Source organism: Haemaphysalis longicornis, unplaced genomic scaffold (genome assembly GCF_048455015.1).
Source record: "Haemaphysalis longicornis isolate Haplotype H1 unplaced genomic scaffold, Haemaphysalis longicornis Haplotype H1 scaffold_4, whole genome shotgun sequence".
Classification (NCBI taxonomy): Eukaryota; Metazoa; Arthropoda; class Arachnida; order Ixodida; family Ixodidae; genus Haemaphysalis; species Haemaphysalis longicornis.
In genome coordinates this window covers 13,839,845-13,860,136 of record NW_027526361.1, presented here as the reverse complement: position 1 = coordinate 13,860,136, position 20,292 = coordinate 13,839,845, and the positions used below count along the sequence as shown (strand labels likewise).

At 46.5% G+C, this 20,292-nt stretch overlaps 2 protein-coding genes across 6 annotated transcripts in view; one reads left to right on the top strand and one right to left on the bottom strand.

Moving 5' to 3' along the window:
• Window positions 1–2,173: 2,173 nt before the first annotated feature.
• Window positions 2,174–11,030, top strand: LOC144178282 (uncharacterized). 3 transcript variants are annotated; one of them, XM_077706022.1, is made up of 3 exons: window positions 2,174–2,528; window positions 5,574–5,737; window positions 8,742–11,027. In XM_077706022.1, the coding sequence occupies exons 1-3, from the start codon at window positions 2,461–2,463 to the stop codon at window positions 9,158–9,160; spliced, it is 651 nt and encodes a 216-aa protein (XP_077562148.1). In that variant the 5' UTR covers window positions 2,174–2,460; the 3' UTR covers window positions 9,161–11,027. The 3 variants fall into 3 exon arrangements, with proteins under 3 accessions (XP_077562148.1, XP_077562147.1, XP_077562149.1); XM_077706021.1 differs by lacking the exon at window positions 2,174–2,528 and adding an exon at window positions 2,869–3,236 and having other exon boundaries at window positions 8,742–11,030; XM_077706023.1 differs by lacking the exon at window positions 2,174–2,528 and adding an exon at window positions 2,885–3,245 and having other exon boundaries at window positions 8,742–11,029.
• Window positions 11,031–12,496: 1,466 nt separating this feature from the next.
• The window catches only part of Dnz1 (DNZDHHC/NEW1 zinc finger protein 11), a 111,336-nt gene continuing 103,540 nt past the window's right edge, over window positions 12,497–20,292 (bottom strand). For all 3 annotated transcript variants that reach the window (XM_077706020.1, XM_077706018.1, XM_077706019.1), the window contains exon 8: window positions 12,497–15,672. In XM_077706020.1, the coding sequence (XP_077562146.1) occupies window positions 15,599–15,672 (74 nt within the window). In that variant the 3' untranslated portion in view covers window positions 12,497–15,598. The remainder of the gene's footprint in view (window positions 15,673–20,292) is intronic.

Sequence of the window (20,292 nt, the reverse complement as noted above, 5' to 3'; positions counted from 1 at the left end):
GCAGGCAGACGTCCAAAAACATCAGATTTTGCGTTCATATACTAAACGCAATCAGACAGATTAAAAACAGCAACTCACAAATACACTGCGAAACTTAGCTTTCGGCTGCTTGCTGAGACGCACACACGACAAGTGGTACCAAAGCAAGCACCAATTCACATGACGGAGTCATGTGTGTCAAAGTTCTACATGCCCGCTGCAATCTTGCCGACTCGTTCTTTCTATAGCTTGACGTAATTCAGTACCTCGGCAAAGCTCGAAAAATTGCCCGCATTTCCCCGAGGGGAAGAATGTGAAAGTGCGAATGCACGAGTTGAATTTGCGCGGTTCGGTAATGTTCGCGAAAGAGAGATCACACACACACACACACTACTACAAAGAAAGAAAGATGCATTTATTCACAGACACCTATTTGTGTTGTCGTTGTACTTGATTGCTAGAGCGGATCTCAGCTTTGAAATTTCGTGTCAGTACTCCTTTAAGCGGGTGCATTGGCCCTTCTCACGCCCGATTCCTGGCCAATCCCCCACGTGGGTATGTGCCATGTCAGCGGCCAGGCAGCGCGCGCCCATCTCCCCCCGTTGCCAAAGAAGACGAGGAGATTCCTGGCCAATCCCCCACGTGGGTATGCTATGCGGACATCGCCAATTGATTGCTAGAGCGGATCTCAGCTTTGAAATTTCGTGTCAGTACTCCTTTAAGCGGGTGCATTAGCCCTTCTCACGCCCGAGTCCTGGCCAATCCCCCACGTGGGTATGTGCCATGTCAGCGGCCAAGCAGCGCGCGCCCATCTCCCCCCGTTGCCAAGGAAGACGAGGAGATTCCTGGCCAATCCCCATCTCCCCCCGTTGCCAAGGAAGACGAGGAGATTCCTGGCCAATCCCCCACGTGGGTATGCTATGCGGACATCGCCGGTGGACGCAGGTTCAGGGTCACTGAAGAAGTGCATCGCACTTAAAACTTGTCACCAACGTTAAAGTTGACATCTCCGGCTGCCGGAGCATTGGCGCCCAGAGGCAGCATTGCCGGGGAATTGCCGGAAAATTTTCTCCCGGGCTAATCTGCCGGCAGCTGGCAAAATAGCCCGCGCGAAAATGTACCGGCAGCCGGCAAAATAGCCCACTCGCAAATGTGCCGGCAGCCGGCAAAATAGCCCCCGGGGAAAAGTGCCGGCAGAATAATCACGTGGTCTGGGCCAGCCAATGGGAAGGAACTGCCGGCAACTTTTCTCCCAGGCTAATCTGCCGGCTGCCGGCAAAATAGCCACTGCCAGGAATTTAAGCTCCTGATCCCCGACTCCTGCTCCGGCTGCTGCTCCTGCTCCCCGACTTGAGGCTGCTGCTCCCCGCGGCCTCCGGCTTTTGATCCTATGGCTTGAGGCCGCTCACCCGCCAGCACTGAGCCTCTCGAGCCTGGGCCCTCTCGAGCCTGACGCCCTACCACGGCTCAGCAGCTAGGCGTTATCTGGCATTGGAGCTTCCCATCTGCCCCCCTCCGGACCAACTTCACCCCTGTGTCACCCGGAGGGAAAAACCGGCAGACGCAGTGGCATAGTGTGTGCGTGTTTGTGGTTTGTGCGTGTGTTTGGGTCCCAGGTTGGGTACGCAAGCCTGACTAGGTACGGGCAATTCTGCCCTCTGCGGCCCTGTACGCCTGGTTCCACCCACCATGAGTACAAGTATTATTATAATCGAATAGAAGCATAAGGTGACCGACGACCATGCTGAGTTCTTGCGAACAATAAATACGTGATTACAGAGCAACTTCTTCCATTATATGAGGCCGACTGCGTTTATGAATGAGTGCAACGACGAAAACCAGGCTCGGTACTAAAGCAGATAAAGCGGCAAGACTCAAGCGCCAAGCTGGCGAGCTTGTTTCAAAAGGCGCGCGTCCTGACATATTTGCTGTGCCCGAGCGCTATTCAGCGATTGGTCGGCGGAGCGTACAAATGTGCGTTACATGTGGGTCAGAATTAGTGAGAAAGAAACAAGCGGAATAAAAAAAAACTGCTCTTGAGAACACTTCCCTGTGGGAAAACAAAATTAAAAACTAAAAATAAACAAAACGTGCGAAACGACACATCCCTATAAGTTTACCTCCGCTCTCCAAAATAGTCGGTTAATTTGTTAATCACGTAAGGCAAGCTTGACCCATAGCATTTATTAGGTATCAAGCTCTATGGGCCTTAGTGGATAACGAAAGCGTGACTACGCGATTACGGCTAACTGCGACGTGACATCCGTGACGTCATTAACGCCGAACAAGTGTAGAAAAAAAACCGCGCGAATCTGTTTTGACTTGCAAGTACTCCCGCCGCTGTTCTCACCTCGCTCGTTGCGTCCAGAAACTCTGACTTTTGCTGGTGTTGCGAACTCAGCCGCTCAACCCGCTCAACCTGTGCCATACTGTACCGTACCGTACTGTGTACTCCATGCTCAACTCTGCTGCGACGCAACGATGAACCTTGTAGAGGCTGGCGAGTTATCCAAGGGTGAACTGGGACGGTACATCAAGATTGTTGGCCGGTAAGATGACGCGGCTGCATTTCCTACCGTTTCTGAGTGTTCTATCGTTCCTACGCACCTTTCACAGCTGAGATTTATTTTAAGCTTACCTGTATCCCAGCAAAAGCTTTATACTGTTCTTTCAGTAAAGTATTGCACATTGCTTCAGCCTTTTACTTTAAGCATTCACAAGTTTTATTACCTTGGTTACAGCGAATAAAAAAATAAAATGTTTGTACTTACGCTTTAATTGAAAATGTTTGTTGCTGGTCGTTAAAAATTTGTGGCATCCGGCTTCCGTGCAGAGCAGACAACTGTGGGGCTCTTCGATTTACAGCCGCGGTACAGCGAACTATCACCTTGGATAGTCCGCAGGGTGAGAAGAAAGGAACTTAAAATTTAAGCCATGACTGGTGGAAGGAAGGGGGCGAGAGGGAGGAAGTCACCTGGCCTTCCCCGTTAGATGCCGTCTATGAGAGAGAGAGAGAGAGAGAGAGAGATCACTTTATTTTCAAGCAAGTTGGTTGAACTCGTGGTGGCTGCCGGCCGAAGGCTGGCGGCGCCGGTGGCGGCTCGGTCAATCAAAAGTAGCTGCACCCCCGGTTGCGAGCTGCCCAGCGTGTCCTCCCACTGCTCGACGCTGGAGATGGGGCCCGTGGGCCTCTACATGGTCCTAAAATCACTTTACGCAGGCCCTAGTTGCATCTTCCGCCAGTTGGACGAGTTGTTGTAAGTCGGGTGAGGGCTCTTGAGTACTGGTATTTAATGGTCGGTTACGTGAGTGAAGTTTCTCTGGGCATGTCCATATGATATGTTGTAAGGTAGCTTTGTCTGCACACTGTTTGCGTCTGTCTGAATATTAGTCTTGGAAATGTCGGTTGTAGAGGATGGGGTTGGGGTGTTTGACTGTATTTGCCTTCACGTAGCCGACTGTCATTTGTTAAGGCAAGAGTGGTGCAGGGTACTTGAGGCGGCTCAGCCTGCAGTGGTGTGTAATCTCCCTGTTCAGGACCAGCCCGTCTCTGCTCCCTGTGAATGTAGGCACGATGTCTTTGTCGAGGGCAGCCTGGTTGCCGAAATCTCGGGCTGCCTCGTGAGCCAGTCCGCAGGTAGTCCGAGGATTCCCCACAACGTGGGCATCATATGTGAAGACGAATGCGGATTTGCTCCTTGGGGTCTGTGGCGAGTTCGGGGCTCATAACTCAAAGACCCTAGTAACTATTTCTTTTTAATTTGAGAGCATAAAATGGCCCATTGAAGAGAAAAGTCCCCGATTGGTGTCTGTAGTAGCTAAACGGCTTCTAAAATGGCTGACTGTGTAAAAAAATAATAAAAGTGAAGTAATTGAGAAGCAAAGTAGGAAAATGTAGGACTGGACAGGAATCAAACCTAGGATTTCTGCAATATTGGTTTGGCAGCCATCCCGACATCACCATGGCTCCACGGCTTTACCTGACTAAAGGTGGACCTAGTGAATGCATTGCAGCCTCCAACTTAGAGAATGTTGATAACCAGTACATGCAGCTTTGCGTGCAAAAAGTTTGACATTGCTTGGCAAGTGGTTAGACTCGCACTAAGGTACCTAGACTTTAAGGCTGAATATAAGCATAACAACACACCTGCACAGGTGTATTGGCCAGTGACGATAACAGCTGTCATCTCGTCAGAAGGTCACAGCCATTTCAAAAATTCCCATTTGGCTGTGACATCAATGTGCCCACACAATTCCCATATACACACTCAAGAGGATTGGCTAAAGACGACTGCAGCTCTCATCGAATGTTACGGCTGATTCACGATCAATACGGCAACTGATCCAAAGCCAAAAGCACTGCACATTAATGAAAGTGAGTACACAATCATCCCCAATAAACCTCACATGATTTAAAAAGTTTAGGTGCAAAATGTAGTGTATACAATGCTTTCAAGGCCCCAAACAAATTATGAAAACCTTGTCCCATTGTTCCGACGCTTAGAAAATAATGCTGCATGCGGCTTGTTTCAGTGGGATGTTCAACACACTACGCAATATATCCCATGTACTACTGGTGTTGTTTGCTCCATTCCATTTTCTTGCGGACATCAGCCAAACTGGCCATTGTCTTAATGTTTGGCTCCATAAACATGCTAACCTTGTCAAGAAAACCACCTGCTTACATTTAGAAACTCGGCGTGCACCACTTTATTATTTTGGTCGCGTTCTTTGTAAACACAGAGGTCTGTTTACACACAAAATCTGAGCAGCATTCAAAATGAAAAATGAGGGCAGTTGCGTTAGCCAACCGTCTGTACATGCGCCAGACAAGGAATTTGCCCACACCAATTCAAACAATGAGGCCCGTGTATGTGCTCTCTGCACAAAAAATTTTCGCTGAATTTAGTTTTCAAAACTTTGCAGGTGTTTTTGGGGAATGTGGCATGCGCACCATGTGATGCTGGCAATAGGCCTCTATATATGATCTGTTTCCTAAATAAAAACACTTTAGTTGCGAGTCAGCACTCATTTGTCATTATTTTTAACCCGTCTTCTATCCTATCCGCTTCATGCTGTTTTTTCAGAACTATGTGATGAAAAGAACTAGCCTAGATTTCATGTTTATTACGTGTATATCCATAACAAGTTGCATGTCGTTAAGGTCAAAACACAAGAAATACCGTGTACGCTCTTCAATTACATGTTCAGAGCATCTAGGCCTTAGTGAGCAAGAAGTGGAACTCTTGGGCACACGATTACACCGTTTGGTTTGCTGTAAATAAAGAAAATGTGTGGGTTCACATGGGGCAGAGGCACACAGTTGAATTTCAATGTTTTAGTGTGAGAAAAATTTGCTGGAGTGGGGGATCACTGGCCTCTTTTTATATTGCCCCTAGAACTCTAGAAGTGAGTGGGGTCAGAAAGCTGTCGAGGTTTCATTCTGCACGGGTGGGCCAGACTTGGTAGCCAGATAAGCTTACTTTAGCCCTATGGGGTGAAATAACAGTGAAATAACCGTGAAATAGCAGTGAAATAACCGTCTTTTGGGGGGGCTCAGTTATGTACTATTCTTGGTTGACACTTTTGTGCAGTGTCGTCGGTTTCGACTCTGAGCTGTTCATGGCCATTGTCGAGGACGGGAGGCGGAACCGGGTGCCAGTAAAGTTGCGGCCTACACAGAAGTGCCTGGAACTCCAGAAATTTCAGATGTGCATCTTTAACGGTATCATCATGCGCACGTTTGAGGACCAAGACGGTATGCTGTTGCGTTGATTGGTGCTCACATTACGCTTTCAACTGCGTGTCAAGATGAGGACAAAATCAAACAACAGAACTGGCAACACAGCATGCGCCTGTGCTCCTGTTTTTCCTTGGTGTTCTCTGGTTTCTAAGTAAAAGCTGATGTTGCCCAATTTACCCTCACCCTTCCAGCGATGTTTATACAACTGAAATTGAACTTAAACATCCCCCCTGAAAATTGCCAATAATATAACGTTCGATGTTCATGAAATGGAGCCGTAGCAAATTTTAACACAAAAGCCTTAGGTCTTTACGTTGCATGGAATGTTTTGTAAGGTACAGAAAATCTGTGGCACAAAAAGTAAGAGTGAGTGCTGGGAAATGGAAACTGCAGTGCCGGAGAAGGGTAGACTGCTGCCACATGTGTACTATGAGCTCCTGTGAGGTGAAATGGTACCGACATGGCTGAACAGGAGTCTCCTGGCAATGGCAGGCGAGCAGAAAAAGCTTCGGAGGGTGTTGTCCAGGGTGCTGGTGAAGTGATGGCAGGCGCAGAGTTCAACAGAAAGTTCAACAGCAGATCAACAGAGGTACTAACTAGGCTGTCGCCTCCACATTCTTAGCAAGTTCTAAGCGTCCCCCGTAATTTCTTTACAGAAAAAAAGAGCACTGAATAAGCACAAGTTTGTCCTTTTATTGCATTGTTGGCATGCAAAAGCTTACACTGAGCTTATTTTCGCTTGCGGGTACAAGAATGACATTGGCTAAGCACTAGTAAAGCTGAGGGCAGTCTCATAGCCTATGTTACTCTCCGTTACATATCCACCAGAGAACTGCTGTATTGACATCATTCTTAACTACAAGCTGAAGTGCATCTCCCTTGTAGTTGTGTTGCTAAAGGGGCCATGCAGGCAAAATACAAGTTTGCTTTATTCGAAAGATTTTGTGTTTTATGGTGCCCCTAGCGCTTGTCCGGAAGCAAGCGATGCTTTATTCACTGAGAAATTGATTAATTTAAGTTAAAATTTTAATTCTCCCACCAAACCGTCTGTTTTCACGACGTCTGCAATGACATCACAGGAAGCGCTCCGCAGCCGATTGCAGAGCCTTGCTTACCGTTAGTCAACCTAAATGGCGCCACCATTCCGCGAAGGGCCATTTTCTGCCTTTGCTTTGTGACCGTATTAGTACCTGGCTTGTTTTTGTTGAGGCAGAAAATAATCATTTCGTGATACTACATGGTGTTCGCTCGACAAATATGGTCACGTAAGACACCATTGCGTACACCATTCGGCCACTGTTGTCTGAGACAACCCCAAAGCGCTGCAGTGCTATGCATAGTGCGCACAGTACCAACAGCAGTACACATCGGTACTCCTATGTTTCGTGTACTTTCGTAACTTCCACTGTTTACCCCTCCATTCTTACTGCTATAAAAAGGATGCGCCCTTAATATAATCACAAATAGCTCTTTCAGCAATCTTGTAAGCCCTTCCTAATTTGCGTTTGCCGGCCTCAGCCAGTTGCAGAGCTGCCACATATGACATAAAGGTTCTGTTGCTGGGAATGAGCTAGTGGGTCGCATGGCCATTCCATTTTTTTCCTTATTATATAGCTTATTTGAGCAAAGTTTACGTTCAAAGTGGTGTCAGTATGATTCTAACGAGGCAATCGTCGAATGAACTTAACTTGTGTTTTGTCTGCACGGCCCTTTTAAGGAGACCACTTGCCTTCATGAAGCCAACGTACAACTTGGCTCCATTCAAAAGTCTGTCATGGTAGAATAGCAAATGTATCTAGTTTAATGCAGACTGCACTCGACTCAAGACTAGATCATAGGGCGTAACAGATGTGGATGCGATACCTGGAGGAATTTTCTGCGCTCACTAATTGCTGTCAATGGGAGATCCTGCTGTGATTTAAGTCAGGTAGTTATGTGTCTATGTGCATGTCAGACAGCTATGCTTTAGCACTTGGTTTGGTATTTCATTCCAAAGTCATTAAAAAAAAGGGTTACGACATTTACGTTGGGAAGGGCACATCTAATCATGCACTGGTGGTCTGCGATTTAGCTGCGTTGTCGTTAGCGTGTTTTGGATGCGAGTTGATAAACCATTGTGACTCCCTATGGGCGAGCAATTCAGATTTGTTAGATTCTTTAGAAAAAGCTTTTAATAAATTCACTGACTACTGAGCAGTGAACAGCAGCTGAGTTGATAAGGCATGGCTCTTCTTTAAGGGGACCATTAAGAGAAAATACAAGTATGCCTTGGCCAGGCACTTGCTTTAGATTTGTCAAGGCCCATTGCATCTACATATCGAATTTTTCTAAAAGGGATGTGTATGCTTCCAATGAGGAAATGAATAAAATCTGTGTCTGCAGAGGCAAGACAAGACGTGCCGAAGTTACAAAAAATGGTTGCGGCTTAGCTCAGCTAACCTTGGATATGCAAAGAAAAGGCTTGGCTTAGTCTGGTTGAGTCTTGGTTTCGCTTGGTTAACCTTTGATGTAGCTGTATTGCTGACCACTGCTCAAAACCGATCGGTCCCGTGTAACGCTCGCGGAACGAGGCTCGGCCTCGCTTTCATTCTCGACGAATGCGGCGTTCCTCTTTCATGACGAACGTGGCGCAAGATGAGTCACATAGCCCGATACGACCAAGCGGCGCGTGTGTGGGAGGCTGAGGGTTTGGTCAGCTGCCGATCAGCTGAGTGGCCGTCGCCGCTACGTGAGCAGAACAACCCGAAAACAGGGCCTTTTGCGCAGCGTCGACAGTGGGCCCTGCTAATCATGCGATGTGCTTCGAGGGGTCTGTCATTGGGGACGTGTCTCCGTTCAAAAGGTTAACCTGCGCATCTTCTGCGAAACCGCTGGACAAAAGTAGTAAACCTTTGCTTTAATATTTGAGTACTCAGTAAGGGGCCACAAGTTGTGCAAATTAATCTGCAGCCCTTCGCTACAGTGCGTTAACAGCCCAAATCTGAATAAATAAACACCGTCACCTTTTCTTCTCTTGCAGAGCGGTGCCTTCAGGTGTTCAATTTCACCCAAGTTGAGCCCACTCTAAACTTGAGAGATTTCGAGCACGTTCAGGCACTCAGGAGAGGCATCCAGCAGGAATGCAGCCGTGTGCATCCTAAAGTTGTGAACGAAGTGCTCCTGGAACTTAAAGACTGCCAAGAATTTCTCGGGGATGACTGGAACGAGTGTCTCAATGCTGCTGTCAATCGCAAAGCTGCCAGCAAGGCTTGTCCAGGTGGAGACTGCATACCCATCGAAGACTTTGTGTGTGGACGCTGTGATGACCCCCGCATGAAGCGCCTCACACCGCTGCCAGCCTTATACGAGGACATCGTCAGGGAAGTGTTCGTGCAACTAGGAGAGGAGCTGTACAGATCGGCAAAAGTTAGAAGGATTCTCGACAGTCTCCTGGAGTGACTGACCCGCCTGCAATTTCATAGGCTTGATGCAGCTGTGTACAGAGGAGAAGACAAGTCAATTATTTATCCTTGCCTACAGATTATAGAGGTGTGTCTGCATGTTAAATTGTGCCGCTGGGCCATTTCTCTTTCTCGGTGAAAATATGGCGAAATTCATTGCAGTTTGTGGTGTTGAACTTTTTACAACATTCTAGATGCCATTTATTCAATGTTTTGGTTTTATCTTTTTTATCTGCTTGAGTATAGAATCGGATAATGTAAGCACGTCTGAGGTAATAAAGCCTGTAATGCATATCAGTAAAGTCTACGTAGGATAAAACACAGGTGGAAGCAGCTGTGTACATAGGGGAGAGGGAGGCACACTCTCGTTCTTTGTATAGTTAACTGTAAAAGGATAGAAGGCCGGGCTAGTTGGATACTGTTCATAGTGGAATCAACAATCAGTGCAAATTGTTCCCATCTGGTGTAGAATTTGCACTGCTTGTTGATTCCACTTTGAACTTTGCATAGTTGATCTCTCATATTCTGGTATCTGTCTTTTGGACGCGTAGGTTATCATCAGTGGGGCTTGCTGCCTTTGAACCGCGCTTAAAGGCCAACTGCACTCAAAATTTCAACCTCTTGAAAACGTTATTTCCATATAGTCTGCCCGAAAATACTGCAAGATACGAAATATGACAGCTGAAATACGCGTATCCACGGCGCAAATGACCATCAAAATCGGAGATTTTGAAAGCGAAATTGAGAAGAGCGTGGCCATTACGGCCAGGCTGAAGTGACGTTCCAACTGGCCCAGCAGGCGAGTGAGCGGCGGCACGCAGCTGGCCGGCCGCGGCAAACCTGACCGCAATGTTTTGCCCTCGCCGCAGTCCTAGGAGAAGCGCACCCAGTGGAGCTTGACCGGTTCTCCTGGCTGGCCGTAGGAAAAAGCACAGGGCCAGCCGCAGTGTCACTTCCGCTTCATGGCTGTTTGTGCGATCCGCCGGCAGGTGCAGCATCGCCTGTGACGGAGCTGTTTTAAACACTTATAACTAATTAACCACGGCTTTCGCAGGGATACAAGTCATGTCCCAGTTGGTTTGTGGGTACGTACTGTACGTTCAAAGTAAATTTGGCCGAGGTGAATTTTGAGTGCAGTTTTAATGTGCGTAACGTAAATAAAAGGAAATGGCGTGAGTTGATGGCGCATACCCATCAATCACGGCAGCTATATGGCACGTACTTAGGTTCAAGATGCGGACTGGTCAAGTAAAAAGGCAGTGAGGCTATGCTTGATGGGTACAACCCTTCTACAAAGGCTCCATGGAACACAAGCACTCCTACGAACTGCTGACCCTGGTGTAGTATTTGGCCACAGTCTCCCATGAACAGGACTGAACTCGCAGCCATCAGTCTCTGGCAGCTATGGGGTGTGGAGCATTTGACCAAGGGAGCGGTCTGGTCAGCAATACAGCAGAGCGTGCTGAGAATGTCTGGGTCACGACGAGCCGTCACTAGAAATTGAATGGTTCAAATTCGAACCTGAAATTTGAACCGACAAATTTGAGCTGTGCTACGAGAGGAGCTCTCCAGCATTAAAGGCATACCTGCCAACTCTCCTGAATTTTCTGCAAAATGTACGAATTTGGGCTTCTACTACAATTTTATATAGTGCCTCCACAAAATGTTTTTGACATGCGTCATAAAGCTGGTGGTACCTTGCATCATGGTGCTGAGAAAGTTTGCTGGGTACAGCATCCACATCAATGTATCTTCTGTCCTTGGCCGGAGGCCGTTTTCTGCTGTTTACTTTATCCACTGTTATATCCTAGGATTAAATTGCCCGTAGAGTACTCAACATTTATGTTGTACAGTGGGGTCCACTGTTGAAGGGAAACGGCGATCCCGTGGCCACTGCGCTCCGCGAAGCGCCGTCGCCTAGAAGTGGCGAGAATCTGAGACAGCCGGCACATGCGCACTGACCGCACGAGGCAGGAGAAGCCGCTGTGTCGTCTGCTAGGGCGCTTCTCCCGGCCGCTCACATCCTTCGAGTGCGAAATCCCTCAGCTGCTACAAGCTGAGCGGCGCAGTGGAGCGCCGTAGCAGACGACAGAGCGGCTTCTCCTGCCTCGTGCGGTCAGTGCGCATGTGCCGGCTGTCTCCGATTCTCGCCACTTCTAGGCGACGGCGCTTCGCGGAGCGCGGTGGCCACGCGCTCGCCGTTTCCCTTTAACAGTGGACCCCACTGTACAACACGCGGCAAATGAAACGCGAACACGAAAATATGAATCAGAACACGCAAATAGCGCGATTTCTTTCCATACAAGTCAAAATGACGCGTGGCTTGGTTACATGTGGATTTCCGAATATACCATTAGCGCGCCATTATTAGACCTCAATGAACAGTATTTTTCAATTTTGCGTGTTCTCATTCATATTTTCGTGTTTGCGTTTCATTTGCCGTGTATTGTACAATGGACAGTTTACACATGCGAACAGGAGGAGGTCCCAAAGCAGAACACTGCAAGGCACGACTTCCTGCAGGATTTGTTGCATGGCCAGTGGTATGGAGATGGAAACGTTAATAATGTTAACGGAGCACCAGATTGTGAACATAAAAATAGCCATGGCAGTTAGTTCACTGCGCCCAGAGCATGGCCACAGCTGTCGTTTTGGCAAACACTTGCTTGAAATTTAGAATGTGGCTTTACTGCATGATGTACCTGCACAAGGGTGTATTACTACTGCCTGTGACTGCCCGTTACAACCATCTCTGTTCTCTGCCCTGGCCCTTCTCATCTTCATGCATCACTGCAGCATTGTAAAGGCCAGCAACTTGACATTACTCTGCCCACTAAAGCTGTAAGAGTGCACATGTGCTATCACATGTACACATGTGATAACCCTGTGATAAAACATGCACAGCAGATTCGGGGATGTACACTTGGCTGCTGTTGCCGTGGTCGCACTTTCGGTGTTTCACTGCAGCTACCCGTGGCACTCTTATAAGATTTTGGGTGCCCATTCTCAGAAACAGATATATACTATTCACTTTTCACACAGTTACAGTTTTTACGTCCAAACACGGCACACTCGTAAATGCCGAGAATGTGCTTCTGAAGTGTTGCCAGAAACTCTGCCAAGTTGTTTTTTCGCTTTGAAAAGGTACCAGCTTCTATAGTGAAAATTGTTTGTTCAAGCAGGCAATTCACGTGCAAGCTAGAAGAAAATGCAAGTTAAAAAATTGTGCCGAACTAGGCACACTCTTTTGCCACCAAGGAATGGCCTCCCGATGGCTGTTCCGAGTCTACAGTTGGGCACGTTGACTTCAAATAAAAAAGGACGTCTGGAAAAATGACGTTTGGTGCACCTTTATTCCCAATTTCGAGTGGTTATTACATGTGCAGCCAGCAAGTGATCTATATGCTGCAAGGGGCTCCAATGACATGTTTGCAGATAGACAGGCTCCTGGCAATTTTCACTCCATTAAAACATAACAGTTTGAAATACTAGTGAGTCAACCAAAAATCGTGAAAGTGCAACAAATAAAAGCAAAAAAACAGCTCCAGTAGCCTGCAAGTTGGCAGGCGTGTTCGTAACAGTGTTGTAGTTGTTCGCTAGGCAGTAGCACTGTGCAGATGCAAATTGGTGCAAAGATGGCTAGCAACTTCAACTAGGGAGGAACAGCATTTTTTTATTTGGTTTCTGCAAAATGAAGGTGCGAGATCCATCAAAATCTACCGCAGAATTACAGTGCAGTGCAGTATGGGGAGTGTCACAGCAGCAATTCTACGAAATGAGTTTGCAATGGTCTGACGTTCGTGACCGATACCCCTCCATCCATATGATGAGGTACACCACATAATTCACCAGTGGTTGCGCATACTTTGAAACAAATTTTTCTCCGTGGGAATTCAGGCACTTTGTAAGTGCTAGAAAACTTACACTAAGCGCGGGGGAGAGAAAGTAATACAACTTTGTGCTGTGTCTGGTGCACAGTAAACAATTCAAACATACAGTAATCCCTCGTTATAGAAGTCAGCTGGACGGCGAAAAATTTCGTTATAAGCGGTATTTTCATATAAGCGACCACTCGAGAAAAGCTAAAGCAGTTAAGTTTTAATTGCGCCACAACTGTGAGGAATCAAAACACAATGTATTCAGTGAAGTAAAACTTTATTGAGGTGCAAAACAGGCAGTGAGCTCTGGCTGTTTCATGTTCTTTCAGGGCGCGAGCAACCCCTTCTCCAATTTGACCAAGCAGTGACTGACGTCCGAACGCCTCGCAGACTGCAAAGCGAATGACGAGAAGGCAGTGGCAACTTTTGTAGGGGAGGGGGTTGGCGCGGGCATCACGGAACTCTACGAGAGTTTTGCGCTGGAAAGCGTCGCAAATTCCGTGGCTCGAGTACGAGGTTATATTTGTTGAGCGCAAAAAACGATTAACCGCTATTGTGGGTGCACGGCACAATCATGAAAACCGACCAATTTTGCACTAGGGTTTTGCATGATCACTGGGCAATTTTTTTCCCAAAGTGTGCAGCCGTGAAGTTTTCAAAACGTAAGTTTTTTGGCGCCCCGCTGTCAATGACACTGCTAATTCTACGCTTCGACTGTCAGCATTCGCGCACAAATGTCTAAGAACAAAATTTAATCACTCTACCACACATTTGGACCGCTTGTCTAAATTCGGATGGCACGAATCGAGCATGACCGGCTCGAGAAAATCGCCAGGGAAACACCAGCCTCTGAACTCGCCATGTTGACCGCCTGACTCGCCACTGGATCGCCGCCACTCGGCGACGCCTTTGCTCGCCACTTCGCTCAAAGCGGGTCCAGCTCTTCGTGCGCTTCGAGTAATGTGGCGTAAAATGCATGTGTTTGGGTTGGGACCAAAAGAAATTTCGTATAAAGCGATAATTCGAGTAAAGCGATTTCGTTATAACGTGGGATTACTGTATTTTCCTTTTGTTTCACTCACCCCCCAAAAGTGCCTACTACAGCGTCACATGAAACGAAGGCTTGCCATAATAAAATCGTTGCCAGAGGAAACGAAACATTATTAACAACCACTTGACGATGTTCTCTTCGATGGATACAAATTTGTGAATGAGTACTACCCTTTGCAGGCATAAATAGGTATTTGGCTCTTTGCTAAATGAATATTTCATACCGTGCCAAAGGCTACCAAGCTATGTCAACTTCTACAAGCTTTCTAAGCCTCATTAGAGCATGAATGCTACATTTTTCTGAACTGCGAACTTATGATTCAAGCATATGCACAAGACCAGCGCAATACTATTAAGCTTTCGATTTCATGCTTCCTTTAGATTATTTGGTGCTCATCTGAATCTAGCAGGCTTTTTAAACATGTGGCTTGGTTGCTCATGCAAAGAAAACAAACCTGTTGCATTCCAACAGGCTCTCTACAAGAGAAACACAATTGCCACTTTAATGGGAGCGTGAAGACAAAATACAATTTTCTTTCATTTGAAAGAACTAGCCTTTGTAAATACCCCTAACTCAATCACAGGCCTCACAGAGGCTTTTTCATCTGAAAAAAGATACGAAATATTGAAAAACTTGCAATCCTTGCACTACACACTCTCGGCAATGATGTAATGAGTACTCGAAAGGAAGTCGCAAATGTGTTAACCGCAAGTTAGCAATACGGTGACATACTAATCATGCAACACTAGAAGCGCCACCAAAATGCACCATCACGTCTCTTGGCAGTGGCCTTATTCAACAGCTGCCAACTGCACGAACAATTCCCTACATACCGTATTTATTCGAATATAAGGCGGCCACGATCATATAGCGACGGTACAGTTAGGAGAGTAAAAAAATCGTCATATATATAGATATATATACCGAGCTTCGAATATAAGGCGGGGTATGACTCTTGAGACTGCGAATTTTGGAGAAAAAAAAAACCTCACCTTATATTCGAATAAATACGGTAAGGATCTAGCAAAAAAAGTTGCTGGTGAGTCGCCGCTGCTTCTTCTGTTTCCCTTAATATCAGCTGAGTTGTTGGAAGTTTCCATTAAAATTGGCATCACCGGCACTGGGTCAGTTTTTTAAACGAATCACACTTGTATTTTGTCTTCATGGTCCCTCTAAACAAAGCTTAGAGCCACAAATTATAAGGAGGACTGCTCAGCAACAAACTCCCCTCAGAAGGCGGCCACGTTTTACGCATGCATTCAGAGTAATGACATCTGGTGCTATCTGCCTACAACCTGCAGAACAACATGGTGCCACTTCTATAGCTCCTACGTGGCTCACGTTTGAGTAACAACAAAATGACCCTGTCAAAATATTAACAGTCTTTAAATCCCTGCAGACTAGCTGGCGTCGGAGGTCGACAGTCCGCGGGCCCCTTGGTCCACCCGGGCAAAGCACCGGGAGCGAAATCACAGACGAAGTTACCACCGGACACTGGAGTGTACGTTCACACGTCGTAGGATGTGGTGTCGAGATTCTTGGGGGCAGAGTCGCAGGGCAGCAGCCACAGCAAGGGAGACCCTGCGTGGAAGGCCTCTTTCAGTGCCAAAGCAGAAAAATGGCTCCTTGAGGAGCATTGGAAACAGCACATGGTGTTCCACACCATGAGGCATTTTGTAGCATGAGCGCCGCAACACTATAAGAACCACATAGGCGTCCTCAGATACTCTTCTTGAACTTGCCCGCAGGTTCATACGACTTTTGGTTCTGACATTTTGAGCTTGGAACAGATGACAATTGAGCTAGAGGCCAAAGTTGATAGCCTAGGACCGTTTGCTTAACTTCAGAAAAAGGTCAAACAATACAAATGTACAAAAGTTGTGAATTATGCACAGTACAAACACAACCAACTTTGTCAATGCTACCCTCATTTTATGGAAGATCATGCAGTTCTCTGCCCATATGCGCACAAAAATTGTCAGGCCACATGTTGTCTGCTCTAAAACTAAACCACCATACCAATACCCCCCCCCTTCTGCTTTTGTTCCTTCACGTTCTCTTGCAAAAAAGAAAGAAAGAGGAGAGAACTTGGTATTTCGAAGAGTGTAAAGGTCCTGCTTAGCTTATTCTTCGTTGAGTGTAAGCCCTCATTAGGTGACGGATTGTTCGGAGTGTATGGCATTCATTATGAAACCAACTTTTGTAGGATTACTTCTTGAACTACACGTGTAGTCAGTACAAAGTTCCTTGTGCTGTGTGATTACTGACCTCTAGACTGCCATGATGATAACAAAAATTCTTTCTATCGTCACAGTCTGCTCAGAGTTGTACGATTCTCTTTTGCACCCCTGTGCCTTATTGTGAAAGCCGTAGCTGCCCAGTCCTTTGAATAAAGTCACATCGCCACATCAGACCCAAATTTGATAGTGCACACCTGTCGTCACAATCGCATCACAGACTGTCACAGATACTTTGTTTGGAAGAGAACAAGCAATAACAAAACAGGTACTTGAATGTGCCGTTACGAAGTTTGGATTTGTTTTCGTCTGATTATGTGGTAGGAAATGCACAGATTCCGTTACGTTGTTAAGCAGAGGTAACGTTTGTACACCTGTGATGCCGAATGCTATTTTACGCAAACTCCTGTGCATGGATGAACCTGGCGTGAAATGTCAGCTACACACAAAAAATCCCTGTGATATTAGCAAAATTTTAACTTAAGCCATTTAAGCCCTGTGGACAGTCTTATAATTCATTAAAAAATGCAAGGTTACACCCGGCATATGTAAATGCTGTAATCACTGAACCTACGCTCCGTACTCGGCTACTGTTTACGAAAAATTCGCCCCAGCAATCTACGAAAACCAACGCATTTTCATAGCTTTTTGTTTTTTAGATTGTGGCACACAACTCCTTGTCAATATTAAAACACTTTGGTTGCCATTGCACGACATCGTCAATGCAGATTAGCACTGTACATAGTGCGTACAATCATTACAACCCACATGGCAGGTAAAACAAAAATTAAAGCACGGTATTTATTATTTATTATTTTCCCCCAGTGCACTTCATGGGTTCTTGGAACAGTGCACAGCTTGCGGCACGAGGAGCACTAAACACAAGATGGCACAAACAGGCAGGTGTCCCATGAACTGTCCAGGAGCCATTCCTAGCTTCTGGGACACCCTTCCTGATACTTTTGGGCAAAGAAGGGGTCCTCCTTAACTTTCTCATTACAGCGGAAAAATAGCCAGTTTTGAATGCCTCCACAATTTTTTTTTTCTTTTGAGCATCTGGGCACCTTTAGCATTTTTATACATGAAATTGTAGCTTATAGTTTGCCCTTTCGAATGCATAGCAGCAGTTTTGCGAGAGGTGCAATTATTCAGAGATTAGTTGACAAATAAACAGAAAAAAATGCATGAAAAAGTATAAACACAATAGAAATAGGCGAATGAACTATGCCAGGAAATTATTTATTTCCTGAAATATACAAGTAGTTCCTACGGTTTCTAGTTATCATGAAATGTAAACACCAATCCTGTACCCCATGTTCTGGATTTTTGAAGGCTCGTCAATCTAGCGACCTTGAACACTGCGGCACTCAGCGAAGCAGTCACGCGCTGGCAGAAAGCAAAGGTAAACATTGCAAGTGGAGCAGATGTTCGTTCTGCCTTGTGCCTTTGTTTTTCATGGCTGATCTTGCAATTCCTTCTCTTCTCTATCCTTTCGGCTGGTGTGCAAACCAGGGGCAAAAAGGGGGCGTGTCCTTGTGACACTTCGTTGTACTCAAATATCTGCTTCATTTGAACTAGAGTCTGACAATCCTATGTCGCTTGCTGGAGTCATCACTGCTGCGGGGGCCAGAAAAATCAGCAGCAGCAGCTGCCCAAGCCCAGGCGATTGTAGACAGCCTTTGTGGAGCACAGCCAGCCCTGCGCGAAGTGGACACCACTTCTCCCCAACTCGAAGCTACCTAGAGTTCAAATTTCACTCGCAACAGGGCCTCCACTCTTGAAATGTAAACAAACGAAACTGAAACTGGAAAAGGAGTTGCTAATAAATACGCCAGATGGCGATAGTTGTCTGCAAGGTGCCGTTTTGAGTTTTCACGGGAGGTTTGAAGTCACCGGAACTCCGTGTCCGATGGCCTATGGCACCGTAACAAAAGAGTTAAAGGCTAACCGCACCGAAATTCCACCTCAGCCAAATTTGTTTTGATGTGCAGTCCGTACCACCAAATCAACTGGGACACGGGTGGTAGCCCCGTGAAACGCCTTGTTAATCAGAAGCGTCACGAACAGCTCCGTAGATGACGACTCTATGGTGCACTACAAGAGGTGTGTCATGTGGGGGGGCGAAGCAATGTAGAGTGAGGCTCCTTTCGGCAATGGCACAATTGTATATATGCAGCGCAGGCATTCCCCAGAGAACTCCTGTTGCAGCCAGCACCACCTACAACATTTTTTAACCACTGCATCTTAAAAACTGGAGTTATTTAAAGTGTTTTACAAAACTTTATGCTATAAAATAGAGAAATCCACCTGTGGCAATACAGAGACAAACTTAACAAACAAAACTCATGAAACCATCTGGTGAGCAGCAGCTACCAGGGGAGCTGCCCACCGTTGGAGTGCCTCAGCAGAAGATTTCATTGAAAGATGGGCCCTACCCTGCAGCCCTCCCCCGACCAACCCCGGACAACACACACCTCTCTTCTGGCCATGATGCGCACATGACGTTCTGGCCAGCCAGGCAGCTGAAGAACCAGTCGAGCTCCGATGCGAGCGCTCCTCCATTTTATGCTGCGTGTGCACATAGGGTGCGTTCCAATGCATGGACTGTCCGCGAAGACGGCAACAAGGCCGTCTACAGGGAAAATTGGAATGCACCCATAGAGCTTCCGCACAGGCTTGCTCCCAAGCTGCTGGCCGTCCGGCCGCTCGCTAGACGGCTGCAATGTCACATCAGCCTGGCTGCCATGGCCATCCTTTCTTCAATTTCGGTTTTAAAATCGCCGATTTTTGCTGGTTGCTTGCGGCGTGCATGTGCATAGTATTTCATTGGTCATATTTTCCATCTTGCAGTCTTTTTAGGCCAGACTATATGGAAACAGGGTTTTCAAGAGGCTGAAATATTGAGTGCAGTTGGCCTTTAAGGTGGGCAGTAAATGACTCATGTAAACGACTCGGGTGCACCACTCATCATAGTTTGTGCCATGGCTTGTAAGTAAGTAAGTAAGTTGTGGTTTTTTGGCACAGCAACCTTTCGGTTATAATGCGCCAGACGCAGGGTAGAATAGTTAAGCGACGATTAAACGATGTTATTCAGGGTGTTGTGAGGATTAAAAACATTTTAAAAGGACTCAAAGAGGCACATAGCTAAAACCGGTGTAGAAGGCCGGCGTCCTCAAAAAATTGGAAAACGTTACTAAAATCCACCAACGGTTCATCACTAAGTAAAAGCGCAGGGTGTAAAGGGATGCAAAAGGTGTATAATGCTTTGAAATGTCTGATGCGTGCTGCTTCAAGGTGTGGGCAGCTTATTAAAACATGAAGTACAGTAAGAGGTTCTCCACAGTGGTCACACACGGGTTTCTGTTCTTTCTGGACCAGGAAGCCGTGTGTGAGCACAGTGTGACCTATTCGCAGTCGGCATAAAATAACCTCATAAAAACGATTTCTGTGTCTGCAACTTTTCCATTCAGATAGGTATGGCTTCACTAGGTGTAACTTATTTTCAGTCTGTCTGTCCCATTCAGTTTGCCAGTACATTGTAATGGACTTTCGTATGGTGTTCCGAAGGTCCTGGTAAGAAACCTTGGACTTCGTTATTGCACAATGCTTAGTATGGTATGCTGCTCTATCGACAGTTTCATTTTCTGGAATGCCGATGTGGCTTGGTACCCAACAAAAGACGACACTAACCCCTGCCGATGTGAGGCAGCACAGTCGATTTTTTAGCATACCTACAGCCGCATTCTTTGAAGGGACAAGGGAGGTCAAAGCACGTATGGTGCTTAAGGAATCTGTAAAAATTGCCACTTTTTGTAGTCCATTTGCTATTACGTCTTCAATAGCTGAGGTTATACCAAAAACCTCTGCAGTGAAGACACTGCTCTCATCAACTATCCTCTCAGCTACAGTAACTGCCGACGAGTTTACAAAAGCATGACCGGTGTGACCAGCAGTTTTTGAACCA